Raw genomic sequence first — 17,940 nt, forward strand, 5'->3', positions numbered from 1 at the left:
TTCCGAACATACATATTAAGATACACTCAAAAGAACGTATTAAGAACATGAACAAATGAAATTACAAACAGACGAATAAACGAAATTACAAACACACTAATAAAAATATGAAATTAAAAAATTACGAACAGACAAAGGGTTGAAAATATGAAATGTAAATCATTCCTAATAGATGTAATTTTCTTTATTTTACTGTTTCGGAGTTTCATATTTTTGGAAGTTTGTCCATTCGTAAGTTCGTATTTTCGTTCGTTATTTTGCTTATTCGTCATTCCGTAAGTTTGGTTCTTTCAGCTATTTGGATGTTCGAATTGATCCGAATGTACAAATACTAACACATGTGTGCGAAAATCTATTTGTTACGAACCGAATCGCACATGCAGTGGCGGCTGGTGAAGTTTTAGAATGGGGGGCGCAAGACCCGCCCCTCCAGATTTGGCCCATCCTACTTCCCATAAGCCCCACCGCTTAAAGAATACACATCATATACCAGGCTTCACATTATACACGGGGCTCTGCACATCATATACCAGGCTTCACATTATACACGGGGCTCTGCATATCATATACCAGGCTGCACATTATACACAGGGCTCTACTAAAGCAACCTGTAACTCGCACATATTTGCATTTTGCAACCTGTAACTCGCACATATCTGCATTCTGCAACCTGTAAATCATACATATCTGCATTCTGCAACTTGTAAATTGCACATATCTGCAAACTGCAAACTGTATATAGCACATAACTGCATTCAGCAACCTGTAAATTGCACATATCTGCAAACTGTAAATTGCACATAACTGGATTCTGCAAACTGTAAATCGCACATAACTGCATTCTGTAAATCGCACATATCTGCATTCTGCAACCTTTAAAGAGGAAGTAAACCCTGATGGCTTTATTTCCTCTTTGATTCCCTGCAAAGGTAAAGCATAATGGACTACTATGCATTGCATAGTAGTCCATTATGTGTCACTTACCTGACACAGGACCCAGCGAAGTCACCGCTGTCCCCTTGTGTACGGAGCCTCCATCTTCTTGGTGGGTCTCGCTGCTCCGGCGCTGTCATTTGACTGAGCCGTGATGACGTCACTCCCGCGCATGCGCACGGGAACCGCCACTCGCAACATATCGCCATTAACAGCGGCGCGCCATAGGCAAAGTTCTGCCGCTGACCACTGAATAAGAAATTAAAAAGATTTAAAAACTGCAGTTTTTTGGGAGCAGTGATTTTAATAATGCTTAAAGTGAAACAATAAAAGTGTAATATTCCTTTCAATTTCGTACCTGGGGGGTGTCTATAGTATGCCTGTGAAGGGGTGCATGTTTCCCATGCTTAGAACTGTCCCTGCACAAAGTGTCATTTCTGCAGGAAAAAAAGTCATTTAAAATCACTCACGGCTATAATGAATTGTCGGCTCCCTGTAATACAGCACGGGAAACATGCGCCCCTTCACAGGCATACTATACACACCCCCCAGGTATGAGATTTAAAGGAATATTACACTTTTATTGTTTCACTTTAAACCTTATTAAAATCATTGCTCCCAAAAAACTTTTTTTAAACTTTTTTTTGCATTGATACATGTCCCCTGGGGCAGGACCCAGGTCCCCAAACACTGTTTAGGAAAATAACTTGCATATTAGCCTTTAAAATGAGCACTTTCGATTTTGAACGTTCGAGTCCTATAGACTTTAATAGGGTTCAAAAGTTCACACGAAATTTAGGTCTGTTCGCAGGTTCTGGTGCGAACCGAACGGGGAGGGGGGGTGGTCAGCTCATCCTTATTCGGGAGATGTCCTCTCATTTCCTGTAGCATAGTCACAACATGAAGTGATAGGAAATACCCCAAAGTGAGGGAATTCACGGTTGTCACCAGAACTAGTGTTCCCATTGGAATATTTCCCCTCTATTCCTTTTCTGGTGACAACCCAAAATTTGTGATTCACTTCCACTTTTGGTGAAATTTGCTGTTCTGGTGACAATTCAAAAATCAGTATTTTATTTAAATTTTACTCTCCTTGATAATTGTCACAAGGACAAATAGAGAAAGTAAATCTCCCTGATGGGGACACAGACAGCAATAAAAACCTGACCGGTGTTCTAATCCCTCTCCATTATATGCAAAACTCAAACAAAAAGTTTCCCCATGAGTTATACTTTAAGACAATTTTTTTTTTTTTAAATATATTTAGATACACATTAAAGTAAGTAACACAGTTCTAATGCCAAACCATTGTAAAGGCAATTAGTTCTTCCTTGGTTGGGTAGAAAGTTCTATTTCCAGTGATTGCAAATTTTCCCCAAACTACATCACGAGGGCACGGTAAGGTAAAGACAATTTCCAAAACATCCGTATCTGGCTCATCCTTTAATCATGCTCCGTCTTGTGATAAAAGTATCTCGAAGTCGAACATGCAGACTCATGGAATTTAATGGACACACACAATTATAATTATCTAGTCATAGCAAAGTTAAAGATCAGGGATAAAATATTCCAAAAACCCGCAATGAAGGCGCAATAACTGCCTTTAATTGGAATCTGCACATCAGACGGCACTCACGCCGAGCCGGCTAATTTATATCCAACTTACTAATCTTTATTTGGCTGCATTATATTATACAAGTGTCTGCCCTGAAGAAAATGGAACAGAAAGATGTCTTAACTACATTTCAATTCTATATTGTAGACATCATTTTAAATAGATGTAATCTCATTGTGTCCAAGGAGGTTCAAGAGGATCTGTCATATTAAAAATAGCAACAGGGGCGGCGCAGGAAGTAAGCCGGCAGGCCTGATGGAAACCTTGAAAGGATTACATCTTGAGAACATACAAGTTGCATAAAGCGCTGTGGGGCCAATTTAAAACTTAGTTTTTAAATTTAAAATTCAGGCCACGGTAGGAAGTTTGTGACATCCTATGGAGTTTTCTCAACGTAACGCTGCAACAGAGCTCTATGATTGGAGGAGAAGGCAGTCACATGACTTTGATGGGTCATGGGACCAGGCTTATTCATTGCATCTTTTTTTTCCTCTCATTTATTTAACTGAAGTCAGTGAAGTACAATGCATATTTGTAAAGCATACCATTGTGCTTTGTAAATATGTGCTTTTTTGATTTTTTATTGAAGCAACAACATTGCTTTATAAATGAATAATAATATTACATTTGAAGGCCTTCTCTTTGGCAGACAGTTTAAAAACGAATACAAAATAATAAAGTGATGTATAGGTAAAATGAAATCTGAATCAACAATGAAGAAAACATATGACAACCCCAAAGAACTTGTGCAATAATACAAATATCCGTGCAACATATGTGATAGTACTTAAAATTTCAAATACGATGTAGAGCAAAAAGATTAAACAAAACAAAAAAGACCAAAATAGTCCATGTGTCAGGCCGCGTACACACGGGCGGACTGTTCGCCCAACTTTGTCCGCTGAACAGTGTTTGGGCGGACAGTCCACTCGTGTGTGGGCTTTCAGCGGACAGTTTCAGCGGACAGTTTGACGAACAAGGTTTTTCGGAATTTCCGAAAAACTGTCCGCTGAAACCTTGTTTCAGCGAACAGTCCGCTCGTGTGTAGGCTTGTTTGTCAAACTAAGTTCCGCGCATGCTCAGAAAGGATTTACACGCCGAAAGTTATAATGCAGTGTATAGGACGTCGTATTTTTCGTCCCGTCGTACGTGCCGTTCACGTCATCGCGCACGGTTTCAGCAAACTGTTCGTCCGTCGTGTGTGGCCATGTCCGTCCATGCTAAGTTTGAGCGGACTGTTTGCCGAAACTGTTTGACGGACAAAGTTGGGCGAACAGTCCCCGCGTGTGTACGCGGCCTCACTGATATCAAAATTGTGTAAAATCTTCTAAAATCTTTCAGTGCTTCTTATACTCTAAGCCAGTGTTGGTGAACCTTGACACCCCAGATGTTTTGGAACTACATTTCCCATGATGCTCATACACTCTGCAGTGTAGTTGAGCATCATGGTAAATGTAGTTCCAAAACATCTGGGGTGCCAAGGTTCACCATCGCTGCTCTAAGCCAATCATCTCCAAACTGATGTGGTCTTTTGCTTGCCTTTATCTGGCCCTTGGGGCACTATTCCTCCCACTGACATTAACAATGGGGTATAATTTCTGCCACTGACATCAACAACTGAGCGTAATTTTTGCCATTGACACCAACAATGGGGCACTAATTCCCCAACTGACACCAATGATGAGGCACTAATCCCACCACTGACAACAATGATGGAGCATTCTCCCTCCCAATGACACCAATGATGAGGCACTATTCCTCCCACTGATGCCAATAATGGGGTACTGTCCCTCTCACGGACACCAATAATGGGGCATTGTTATCAACGCCAGGGCATTTTCTACTACCACTGGCCACAGTCTAGCCCCTCTAAAGTCCGGCCCTTTGTTTAGAAAGTTTGAAGACCCCTCCATTAAGGTCATAAGCGCATGTAGGAACTGAGGAAGCCCATTGGGCACAATGCCCAATTTATTAAACACTATATTATTACATTTAAGCAGCTCAAATCTCTTATCAATATACTGGTTCTGTGTATCCTAGCTGCTCACTTCCTTAAGTGGACCCCAATAAATATATCAATGTCATACATACTTTTGGGGTTCAATCCGTGTCCTCTGCATTCATTTGGTATACCTTGCAGCGGGGCAAGGTATACCAAGTTCCTTATCCCCAAGTTCCTCCACCCCAAACCAAACTCACTCATCCATGTCTTTATGTTTAGCAGCAATTGAATTTAGGGAGTTTGGTTCTGTACAAATATGCATTAGGAGTTTGACACAGAGCTGGTTGTATATATTTAGATATGTGTGCTAATGTGCAAATATCAGCACCAATCGCAGCAACAACTATTATTCTGCAAAGTTATTGTGCAAATAAGCAATAAAGTGCAGAAACATCAACGTGTAAAATAATCAGTGTGCAAAAAATGCACAGCTCATAATTCAATGTACTGTAGCAGAGTCCACATGAAAAGCTCAGCATCTGCTGGTAAACAGTTAACATGTCACAGATGGAAAAAATGGATGGCGCCATTGTGAATCCCAATGAAAGCTAGTCAAACTTAAAACTCCACATATGACACACCACCCACGTTGTGCTTTTGGGGTGAGCGATAAGGTAAGTAATACACCTTATTCCTCATCAATCTTGTGACTTGCTGCAAAGTTACAATTTGGCAGTCTGATCACTGAGGGAGAGAAGACTGAGGAAATGCTGCCAGAAGCAGACTGATGACATCATCTCAGCCTAGGCAAGGTCATCTGACTGGAGCTCAAAAATGAATTTTTAATTTAGCACAAATGACACTCTTTCTATATTGTGGCATATCTAGATTAATTGCTTGCAGATTGTAAAGTTACTAAAAGATCAAATTTCAAGAACTGTCCATAAAGTGGTTCTAAAGACCCAAGTTTTTTTACTCTCATGTATTATATGCAAGTGAAAAAATCTTCTGGGTGCAGCCCCCCCCCCCCCCATACTTACCTGAGCCACATCTCGATTCAGTGATGTGCATGGGAGTAGCAGCTCTCACAGGTCTCTCTCTCCTCATTGAGTCACACAGCAGTGGCAGCCATTGGCTCCTGCTGCTGTCAATTACAGCTAGTGAGATAATGAGGAAAGAGTGGCAGGGCAGGGCTGAGCCACGCTCCGGAGCAAGCCTTGCTATGAAAGCATTCAGCAGGTGGGAGGAACTAGGACTGCCGATGGGAGACCCAAAAAGAAGAGGACCAGAGCAGGTAGGTATAACATGTGTAGCGGCCATAACCCGCTGCAGGGCGGCCTTGACTTAATGGGCTTACCGGTTACCTTCTCCTGGCCTGCTCTTCTGCGTCCAGGGGTTCCCAGGGTTGATACCCAATGACTTGTACACTGACACAGATGAATTCCTTTTAAAAAGATTTATTTTGCAGTACAACTTTCACAAACACAGTCTCTTAGGGAACAGATGGCACGGGTGAAGAACTCAGGCACCTTGAACTGCAGGTTTAGCAAAGTCTCTATTTCCTTTCCACCCAGAGAGTAGCCTCTTGCAGCTGGGTACTACAAGTAGGGATGAGCCGAACACCCCCCGGTTCGGTTCGCACCAGAACTTGCGAACGACCCCCGCGTTCGGTACGAACGTTAGAACCCCATTGAAGTCTATGGGACTCGAACGTTCGAATTGGAAAGTGCTAATTTTAACGGCTAATATGCAAGATAGTGTCCTAAAAAGGGTTTGGGGACCTGCCTCCTGCCTCAGGGGACATGGGTCACTGCAAAAAAAAGTTTTAAAAACTGCCTTTTGGCGGGAACACTGATTTTAATGACGATTAAAGTGAAAAAAAAAAAGTGAAATATTCCTTTAACTATGGTGCCTGGGGGGTGTCTGTAGTATGCCTGTGAAGTGCCACGTGTTTCCCGTGTTTAGAACAGTCCCTGCACAAAATGACATTAAACGGAAATAACACCATTTAAAACTGCTTGCGGTTTTAATGTTATATCTGGTTCCTGCAATATGGTTGAAAATCATTGAGAAACATGGCATGGGTAGCCCTCCCTGCCCATTACCAGCCTATTTGGGTCTTGTACGCATATTAAGGGGAACCCCGTACCCATATTAAAAAAAGGAAATGCGTGTGGCCCCCAGGCCCTATATACTCAGAACAGCAGTATACAGGCGGTGCAAACAAGACAGGGACTGTGTAGGTTTGTTGTGTTAAGTTGAATCTGTTTGTCATTTTCAACCGGTACATTTTTAAAGTGTAGCTCCAGTCAAAAAAACTATCTTTAAGCTTTTTGGAAAACATAGGGAAGGGTTATCAGCCCTGTATAATTTGTTTTGTCGTCCATCTTTTTTCATCTCACTTGCTGCTGTCTCCTTGCGTTTGCAAGTAGGAGATGTTTGTAAGTTGGATGTTTGAAAGTAGGGGCCTGCCCTATATTATAGCGGTATGTACTGGGTACAGAGCACGCAGACAGCACGCACTATCTCCTAACACTACTGACTGCAAGCTCTATTATTAACCACTTGTTAGCCCAATGTTTGCATAAAGTGAAAGATGAAGTTATGCTGAGTAAATAGATATCAAACATGTCACTCTTCAAAATTGCACATGCCCGTGGAATGGCGCCAAACGTCGCTACTTAAAAAATCCCCATAGGCTACGCTTTAATTTTTTTTTTACTGGTTACATGTTTTGAGTTGCAGAGGAGGTCTAGGACTAGAATTATTGCTCTCGCTCTAACATTCTCGGCGATACCTCACATGTGTGGCACATGCGAGCACATGGGGACATGGGCGCTTTAATTTTTATTTTATTTTTTTATTGTTCATTTTACTTTATTTATTTTAGTTTGACATTTTTTTCCCATAAAATATATTTTTGATCACTTTTATTCCTATTACAAGAAATGTAAACATCCCTTGTAATAGGAATATGGGGTGACAGGTCCTCTTTACAGTGAAATCTGGGGGGTCAATATGACCCCACATCTCACCTCTAGGCTGGGAAGCCTGAAATAAAAAATAAAAAAAAGATTCTGGCTTTGATCGTACTGGCGAGTTGGTAGAAGCACCGGAGGGCGGTGAGGGTGGGGGGCGTCTATGGCTGGGTATTTCAGGGTATCACCGAGTATGGCTGGGTATCTCTGAGTATGGCTGGGTATGGCAATTTATGGCAGGGTATTACAGAGTATTGGTGGGGTATTGGCGGGGTACTACAGAGTAATAGCAGGGTACTGCAGAGTATTGGGGGGTACTACAGAGTAATGGCAGGGTACTGCAGAGTATTGGGGGTACTGCAGAGTATTGGGGGGTACTGCAGAGTAATGGGGGTTACTGCAGAGTAATGGGGGTTACTGCAGAGTAATGGCAGGGTACTGCAGAGTATTGGGGGTACTGCAGAGTAATGGGGGTTACTGCAGAGTAATGGGGGGTACTGCAGAGTAATGGCAGGGTACTGCACTGCAGAGTAATGGCGGGGTACTGCAGAGTAATGGCGGGGTACTGCAGAGTAATGGCAGGGTACTGCAGAGTATGCACTGGTATTGCAGAGTATTGGCAGGGAATTGAGGGGTTAAATTCGGTGAGCAGCGATGTGGGCACTGCAGATGCAGCCCACATCGCTGCTGACACCGATCTCTTTCCCCTCCGCTGTACCGATCGGTACAGAGAGGGGAGGGAGGAACCGGCGTCATAACATGACGCCGGTTTGTTTCCAAGTGATCACTCCGTCATTTGACGGAGCAATCACGTGGTAAACGGCCGCTATGAGCGGCCGTTTACCGTGATCCGTGATGCGCCGGGTCCTGTGGACCCGGCGGTCACGGATGCTCTCGAGTGCGCACACCTCGGGGCACGCGAGAGCAGAATTCTGGGAGCCCGTTAATTAACGGCCTCTCAGAGTTAAACAACCGCCCTGAAGCCGTTAATCGGCAATGGGCAGTTGTTAAGTGGTTAAAGCTAGATCACTAGCTATATAGGTGAGGTGAATATAGTGGTGTATACTGCAGTCAGGGCACAGACAACAACCACTACACAGCAGCAAGATAGGAAATCAGCCAAAAACGATTGGTGTGTACTGTGTTGAAGGTACACAGAACACCCACTGCTTCAGATGCTAAGTAACACACTACACGAAGCCGCCTCAAAGGCGGCCTTATATAGTGTGGGGCGTGCACTACACAGCCTGAGCTATGATTGGCCACAGGCAGGATGCCTGTGGCCAATCATGGCTCTCCTCGCTGCCGGCGCTGCGATTGGCCAAGCATGCGGGGTCACAGTGCATGCTTGGCCAATCATCGGGCAGCAATGCACTGCGCCAACGCAGTGCATTATGGTCCGCGCGCGCGTCACTCGAATTTTGACGCGAACGGCCAAAACGTTCGGAATTCGCCGAACGCACGAACAGCCAATGTTCGAGTCGAATGTACGTTCGACTCGAACACGAAGCTCATCCCTAACTACAAGGCTGAACAGATCTCTAGCCAGAGATCATGGCAGTCAGCATGTTGATTCAAAACTTGAACAATCAACTGAGGGTGTACAGGAACCTTTTTCCCACCGTACCTGGAATTTCTGCTTCCTCAATGGTACTGGAAAAGTTTGAATTCGTCAATGTCCTTCCCAACTCAGTAACCAAGCACATCTCAGGATGCCACTTGCCGGCCCTCCTCCGAAGAGTCCTCCCCCGGTCACTTCCACGAGCTGTGGTGTACCTCCAAGCCGAGAGCACACCCGGACACCTTGAATCCTCCCTCAGTTACTGCGCCTCGGTCCAGCAGGTTCCGAGACTCGGGAACAGACGGATCCCTACCACAGACCAGGCAGGTCTATCAGGGGCCACTGACAGGAACATGTTGCGGGGTGTCGAACACCCCATGACTGGGACCCCTCATGAGGCTACCCCGGTCCTGGAACCAGAACAGACCACACAGGTCTCACAAACAACTCTGGAACCCCGAACACGTGACCCACACCCATTTAAGTATCCCCTCCCAGACTCCTCAGTGGGCCCTGGCACTCCCACTGATTGGCTCCGAGAGGGCCAATACCCAAACATCCAACCAGACTAGGTTCTGGCCTGTCATGTGCACCTCACCGCTCACATGACCAGGCAGAACTTTCAGACATAGCCTGGCCAGACTGGTGTTAAGGCCTACCTACATAATTAACCCTCAGAACCTTTATTGTCCTGAGACCAAAAACGACATTTACAATGTGTGTGATATTTGATCCCAAATGTCATCCACTACACATGTTTGTTTCTGTTCTTTTTGGGGTTTTTTATTTTTTTCCTTCACCAGGGCTTTTTTTTTAGCGGGAATGCTGGATAATGGAGTTATGGCACCTCCGGCACTAAGGCCGCGTACACACGCGGGGACTGTTCGCCCAACTTTGTCCGCTGAACAGTGTTTCAGCGGACAGTCCGCCCGTGTGTGGGCTTTCAGCGGACAGTTTCAGCGAACAGTCTGCTGAACAAAGTTTTTCGGAAATTCCGAAAAACTGTCCGCTGAAACTTGGTTTCAGCGAACAGTCCCCTCGTGTGTAGGCTTGTTCGTCAAACTAAGTTCCGCGCATGCTCAGAGAGGATTTACACGCCGAAAGTTGTAATGCAGTGTATAGGACGTCGTATTTTCCGTCCCGTCGTACGTGCCGTTCACGTCATCGCGCACGGTTTCAGCAAACTGTTCGTTCGTCGTATGTGGGCAAGTCTGTCCATGCTAATTTTGAGCGGACTGTTCGCTGAAACTGTTTGACGGACAAAGTTGAGCGAACAGTCCCCGCGTGTGTACGCGGCCTAAATGTATTTTATGGCAAGGTGTGCTGGAGGGTCTATTGATGCTGGTTGCTGGGGGATATATTGCCGCTGGTGAGAATCTATTTGTTTGTGGGGGTCTATTGTTGCTGGATAGGTATATTGTTGTTGGCTGGGGGGTCTTTTGTTGCTGGGGAGTCAATTGTTGCTAGGAGGAATTTACTGTTGAAGGAGGGGTCTATTGTTTCTGGCTGCTGGAGTGTCTATTGATGCTAGGCTGGTATTTTGTTGTGGGGGTCCATTGTTCTATTGTTGCTTTGGTGGGGTCTATCAAATTCCATACAAATCACCTTGTAGCACCAAATGATACTTGGTTCTGTATTTGCTAAAGGGCTGGTACTGGGAGGTAGGTAGGGAGTGGAGCCAAGAGACAGTGCCCAGAGGTGGGTAGGGGGCAGAGATGAAGAGTGACTCAGAAGGGCGTTATTCGTGCACCTATTCTTTGAGAGAGAAAAAAGTTCTGAGAGTCACAATATGTTTCCAGACACTTGGAGACTTTCCTGTCAAGCAGAAGGAATAACAACCCTTAAAACTTTGCACGTTGCACTACATGCTGTATACATAAGTCCCTTTTTATATTGACAGATCCTCGCCCAGGCGTATTTATTTGGAGACATTCTCTTCTTTTCTACATTAGATCACAAGCTGTAAATACTGATGAGAGAATGACTGTTTGCAGAATTCCTGGAGTGAGAAATCATTTTTATTAGAAGGATGTGTCATTGAGATGGATGGATGGAATCAATCATTTGCCTCTCTCCATATTGGTTACCAACGTTAGGATTCCATTGTCAGCTGTAGACAGATAATATTACTAAATCAATGCAACAAATGCCGACAGGATCCCCAAATGACCCCTGCCATCCCTTATCACTTTGATAAAGCCATGTAATAGAACACAGGAATCAAAAAGTAAAAGGCTCAAATCAATAGATTCCACCATCCACACCAACACATCTCAACTGCTGACTATATTCTTGGGAAAGTGAAAAGACAACACTGAACCTAAAAGGTTGTCCAATTGGTGTTCCTATACAATAGTACTGTAATGATGTTGGTGTAAGTGAACAGAGTTTCTACACCCTAGTGCAGTGATGGCGAACCTTTGCACCCCAGATGTTTTGGAACTACATTTCCCATGATGCTCATGCACTCTGCAGTGTAGTGGAGTATCATGGGAAATGTAGTTCCAAAACATCTGGGGTGGCAAGGTTCGCCATCACTGCCCTAGTGGATCTCCACAGTTTCCTTCATTTGTGGTGCAAAATTATTTTTGTTCAGTAGTATGCTGGCATCAAAGGTGGTTTTGGGCTCTCTGTCCCCCTCCTTCTGCTTAGTGTTAGTTAGTTCAGTCCTAGCTAGACCATCCCCATTGTTTCCATGTTCTCCCAATCAGTGTTAGTAGTTTGCAGAAGCAGGGCTTAAGAAAACCTTTATCATCACTTATGATCAGCCATGGTTTCCAGTCTTTGATCCGATGTTTTTCTGTTCACCCGTTCAGGTGCAATTCAAGTCCAAATTTTTGCCTGAATTCGCACCTGCACCGGACCTAAAAATGCAAAGGACACCATTGGAATCTGCACTGTGGCCACCCCAGACATGTGTAAACCGACTCCATTGGGAGCCGGTTACATTCACATATTATGCTAATTGGATGCAGTGAAAACCACATCCAATTTGCACATATGTGAACCCAGCCTCAATGCAATGGTTGCTGAGGCAATTAAGGACCCCTGCACACAGGGGCATCTAGTAGCTGTGAGCCCCTCCTGATGTTTTAGTGTGCCTGGAAGGCATGGGTGCGGTGTCCAACTCCTATGCCTGCAGCCTGTCAAAGTCTATAGTAGGCTTGGGGCTAAACGCTGTACCAAGTGTTTAGAGCCCTATGCATCTAGGGGCAAAGGCCTAAAACGCAGATGACCAGTGTTCCAGGCATTCGCCCCTGAAAACACAGAGCCTTAAACATGAGAGACACATGGTACAGCTTTCAGCCCCATCCAGCCACAGCCTGCTATAGACTTTGAAAGGCTGCAGGCGACGGGGATGGACGCTGCACCTGTGCCTGCTTGGAGTATTAAAATGCCAGAAAGTACACGCAGCAGCTAGATGCTCCTGCAAGGGGCCTTATACCCATTCCCCACTGTCTGGGTCTGTTTATTAGGGAAGCTCAGGTTAAAGAAAGAGGGGCCCAGTAATTTATGAATCTGGCAGTCATGACTATGGATCAGTATATCCATTGGCAATGTAAAGATTTTGCTGATGAACTTTGTGGTACAAACAACAACTGAATATCAGTTACATTTGGTTCCTGCTTTACAATATCAAAGAGATATGGAGAGTTCAGTAAAGGCCAATTCATACAATAACATGTGTTAAGGTAATGCACAGTGATTCATTGTTTACAGTGCCTTAAAAAAGTATTCATACCCCTTGAAATTTTCTACATTTTGTCATGTTACAATCAAAAACGTAAATATATATTATTGGGATTTTATGTGATAGACCAACAAAAAGTGTCACATAATTGTGAAGTGGATGGAAAATGATAAATGGTTTTTAAACTTTTTTTACAAATAAATATCTGAAAAGTGTGGCATGTATTTGTATTCAGCCACTATTACTCTGATACCCCTAACTAAAATCTGGTGGAACCTATTGCCTTCAGAGGTCACCTAATTAGTATATAGAGTCCACCTGTGTGTAATTTAATCTCAGCATAAATAAAGCTGTTCTGTGAAGCCTTCAGAGGTTTGTTAGATAACCTTAGTGAACAAACAGCATCATGAAGGCCAAGGAACACACCAGACAGGTCAGAGACAAAGTTGTGGAGAAGTTTAAAGTGGGGTTATGTTATAAAAAATATCCCAAGCTTTGAACATCTCACGGAGCGCTATTCAATCCATCATCCGAAAATGCAGAGTATGGTACAACTGCAAACCTACCAAGACATGGCCGTCCACCTAAACTGCCAGGCCGGGCAAGGAGAGCATTCATCAGAGAAGCAGCCAAGAGGCCCATGGTAACTCTGGAGGAGCTGCAGAGATCCACAGCTCAGGTGGGAGAAGCTGTCCACAGGACAACTTTTATGCCCCATACACATGGTCGGACATTCCGGCAACAAAATCTGTCAGATTTTTTCTAATGGATTTTGGCCAAAACTTGTCTTGCATACACACGGTTGCACAAAGTTGTTGGAAAATCCAATCGTTCTGAACGAGGTGACGTAACACGCGTACAACGGGACTATAAACGGGCCAGTAGCCAATAGCTTTCGTCTCTTAGTTTATTCTGAGCATGCGTGGCACTTTGTCTACACACGATCGGAATTTAAACAATCTGATTTTTTTGTTGGAAAAATTTAGATCCAGCTCTCAAACTTTGTGCGTCGGAAATTCCGACGGAAAAAGTCAGATGGAGCCCCCACACGATCTGATTTTCCGACAACATGATCTGATTGGACTTTTTCCGTCCAGTCATGCACTCCACAAATCTGGCCTTTATGGAAGAGTGGCAAGAAGAAAGTCATTGTCGAAATCATAAGCAGTCCCGTTTGCAGTTTGTGAGAAGCCATGTGGGGGACACGGAAATCATGTGGAAGAGGGTGCTCTGGTCATATGAGACCAAAATTGAAATTTTTTGCCTAAAAGCAAAATGCTACAGTATGTGTGGCAGAAAACTAACACTGCACATCACCCTGAACACACCATCCCAACGTATAACATGGCGGTGGCGGCATCATGTTGTGGGGATGTTTTTCTTCAGCAGGGACAGGGAAGCTGGTCAGAGTTGATGGGAGGATGGATGGAGCCAAATACAGGGAAATCTTAGAAGAAAACATGTTAGCTTTGCAAAAGATGATGCTGTGATTGAATAAGGCTCATCGCTGAAACGCATCTGCCGCTTTCTGTACTCACTGTGAAGGCTTTACAATAAATACTTTTGCTGGTTTGGTGCTGCCAGCTGCTTCTCTTTTTTTTTGATGACTACGGAGTCTGCCAAAGACTTGAGACTGGGGCAGAGGTTCACCTTCCAGCAGGACAACAACCCTAAATATACAGCCAGAGCTACAATGGAATGGTTTAGATCAAAGCATATTCATGTTTTAGAATGGCCCAGTCAAAGTTCAGACCTAAATCCAATTGAGAATTTGTGGCCAGACCTGAAAATTGCTGTTCACAGATGTTCTCTATCCAATCTTACAGAACTTTGGCTATTTTGCAAAGAAGAATGGGCAAAAATGTCTCGCTCCAGATGTGCAAAGCTGGTGGAGACATCCCCAAAAAGACTTGCAGATGTAATTGCAGTGAAAGGAGGTTCTACAAAGTATTGACTCCGGGAGGCTGAATACAAATGCACGCCACACTCTTCATATATTTATTTGTAAAAAATGTTGAAAACCATTTATCATTTACCTTCCACTTCACAAGTACGTGACACTTTGGTGGTTATTTACGAAAGGCAAATCCACTTTGCACTGCAAGTGCACTTGAAAGTGCAGTCGCTCTAAATCTAAGGGGTATATCTGAAATGAGTGCTGATTTTATCATCCAATCATGTGCAAGCTAAAATGCTGTTTTTTATTTTCCTTGCTTGTCCCCTGCGGCTCTACAGCGACTTTACTTCCAAGTGTGCTTGCAGTACCAAGTGGATTTTCCTTTAGCAAATAACCCCCTTTGTGTTGGTCTATCACATAAAATCCATTTACGTTTTTGTTTGTAACATGACAAAATGTGGAAAATTTCAAGGGGTATGAATACTTTTTCAAGGCACTGTATGTGTGTTACTTTAAATAATTGTCAATTGTACCCCAACAAAAATATACTGTACAGGGCTGTGGGAGGGGCCTAGCAACCCCATCCAGTGTAGGCTGTCTGTAGAAAACTACAGGAAGGGGTGGAGACAAGACCAGTCACCTGCACAAGGAGAGAGAGCAGCAGTGACCGGTCTTAATTACAGCAAGTTTCTGCACAGAAGTAAGGGTTCCCATTGGATTACTGCACAGATCTGGAAGAAATACACAAAGCACACCAATATTCAAGGAACAATTCACATGACTCTTCCTGACTAATGACACCACAAAGCAACTTATTCACTCCTTGATTATTTCCCACCTTGACTACTGCAACTCTCTCCTTAATGGCCTACTCTCTTCAGTCTATTATGAATTCTGCTGCTAGACTAATACACGTCACTAACTGATCTGTGACTGCTGCTCCTCTCTGCCAATCCCTTCACTGGCTTCCCCTACCCCACCGTGTCAAATTCAAAATTCTAACCACAACATACAAGGCCATTCACAACATCGCCCCCATCTACATCACCAACCTCATCTGCAGATATTGCCCAAATTGTCCCCTCCGCTCCTCCCAGGACCTCCTGCTCTCTAGCTCCTTTGTTACCTCCTCCCACCCTCACCTCCAGGACTTCTCCAGAGCCTCTCCCATCCTCTGGAACTCCCTGCCCCAGTATATCTGATCAGCCCCTACCCTGTCCACCTTTAGGAGATCCCTGAAAACTCATTTATTCAGGGAAGCCTATCCCTCACCCACCTAACAACTGTCCCAAGCCACCTGCCATCAAATCATTCTCTGCAGCTATTACCTTTTGTACCACCATCCCCTCCCTTTAGAATGTAAGCTCTACAAGCAGCGCCCTCCTGTACCTTCTGTATTGAACTGTACTGTAATTGTGCTGTCCCACCTATACATTGTAAAGTGCTGCGTAAACTGTTGGTGCTATATAAATCATGTATGATAATAATAATAATAAAGACTCTTGTATATAGACAGTATTTGCGTATCCCGGAATTCGGTTGTAATGCACACTGCATTGTGGTGTGAATGAGGCCTAAACTCCTATCTATTCATAGGGGAAAAAAATCGTTATACTTACAAAAACTTCTCCAGCCCTGAGAGTTTGAATATGGATAAATAATTGTGGAATTCTTTCATCTTCCGCTGTGTTAGATAATAGCGGGAATCTTTTGGCCATTACACCCTTGTTAATCTGTGCGCTGGTTCTGGCTGTCTCATTCAATTTTCTTTCTTTCTGTAACAGAGGCAGGAGATGTTCCTCTTCAGTAAAATTATATGGCGGGTCCTCATATTCATCTCTGTTCTAGGAGAAAGAAGGGCACTGTATTTATTGGAAGATATCCCAAGGCTGATAAAAGCATTGCAATACACTGAATACATAGATTTAACCTGTGGTTTTATCTGACAAAGTGGAGACACATCAGTGTATTATCAAGCGAGAATAGGAAGAATACGTTTATTGCTATTGCGGTGTCCCCTTTATCAGTTAACCCTGAAAGGGCATTTCAAATAAAGAACAGAAATGTAGTATATTGCAGCTTACTAGTCCATAGATGATGTGGCTGCATTTGTTTTCTTTTTTTTTTTCAGCTTCCTTGATGGCAGCATGGGGGAAATGCATTCTGTTAGCTTAGTGAAAGGAGGAGTAGGAGAGTGCCTTGCTATACTAGACTATAGGTCTGTGTGTTTCTACTGATGCACACGGTGTAGGGAGACACAACTCTAATCTCTTCATGAAAGGGTGGCTCTATAGGATGCCACAAGGGAAAGAAGCCACCCTGAGACAGAAAACCCGAGTCAGTGCCCATGGCATCAGATTAAACTGGACCTTTAATAACATTGAACTGAAAGTGCCTAAGAAAAGTGACGGTTTAACCACTTGCCGACCGCCTCACGCCGATCTACGTCATCAGAATGGCACGGGCAGGCATAAGCACATATATGTACGTCCTTTGCCTCCCGCGGGTCGGGGGCCCGATCGGGCCCCCGCCCGGTGCCTGCGGCGGTCGGTTTTCGTTCGGGAGCGATCCCGGACGAGGGGACGGCCATTCATTCATGGCCACCCCCTCGCGATCGCTCCCGACGAATGGAAATCCCCGGTGACATCACTTCCTCTCCTGTAATGTAAACACAGGAGAGGAAGTGATGTATTCTCTCCTCCGTGTCGGTATTTTTCGTTCCGACACGGAGGAGAGCGGATCAGTGAGTTGCACCAACACATCCCACACACAGTAGAACATGCCAGGCACACTCACACCCCCCCTTTACCCCCCGATCACCCCCCCAATTACCCCTGCCCCCCAGTCACAGTGACACCAATGTCATTTTTTTTTTTTTTTTTTTTTTTTTTGCATTGGTGTCATTTGTGACTGTAATAACTGTTAGGGCAGTTAGGGTTAGCCCCCTTTAGTTCTAATGTACCCCCCTAACCCCCCCAATAAAGGTTTAACCCCGTGATCACCCCCCGTCGCCAGTGTCACTAAGGCTGGGTTCACATTGCAGCGGTTTATGAGAACGAATGTGATTCGCACCGCACTGCAGTGCAAATCACATCCGATCTCTGTGCGATTCGAGTTCAGCCATTCGCCGCACCCGCCGCACCCGCCACACCCGCCGCACCCGCCGCAAATTCGCACGGGACCCTTTTTTTGGCCCGCAGCAGAATCGGATCGCATGGGTGTTCACACCATGCGATCCGAGTTTGCAGATCGCACTGCGATATGCGAACTGATCTGGGGGTGTCAGTAACATTTCACTGACACTCCCAGCAGTTCGCATAGGG

At 44.5% G+C, this 17,940-nt stretch overlaps 1 protein-coding gene across 2 annotated transcripts in view; it reads right to left on the reverse strand.

Annotated features, from left to right (window-relative positions):
• LOC143986591 (cyclic nucleotide-binding domain-containing protein 2-like) overlaps positions 1 to 17,940 on the reverse strand; it is a 564,608-nt gene that overhangs the window by 114,453 nt on the left and 432,215 nt on the right. For both annotated transcript variants that reach the window (XM_077485000.1, XM_077484999.1), the window contains one exon: positions 16,237 to 16,461. In XM_077485000.1, coding sequence (XP_077341126.1) covers positions 16,237 to 16,461 — 225 coding nt within the window. The remainder of the gene's footprint in view (positions 1 to 16,236; positions 16,462 to 17,940) is intronic.

The sequence above is a fragment of the Lithobates pipiens genome, unplaced genomic scaffold (genome assembly GCF_037356315.1).
Source record: "Lithobates pipiens isolate NorthernLeopardFrog02 unplaced genomic scaffold, aLitPip1_a1.2 Scaffold_17, whole genome shotgun sequence".
In the NCBI taxonomy this organism is placed as follows: domain Eukaryota; kingdom Metazoa; phylum Chordata; class Amphibia; order Anura; family Ranidae; genus Lithobates; species Lithobates pipiens.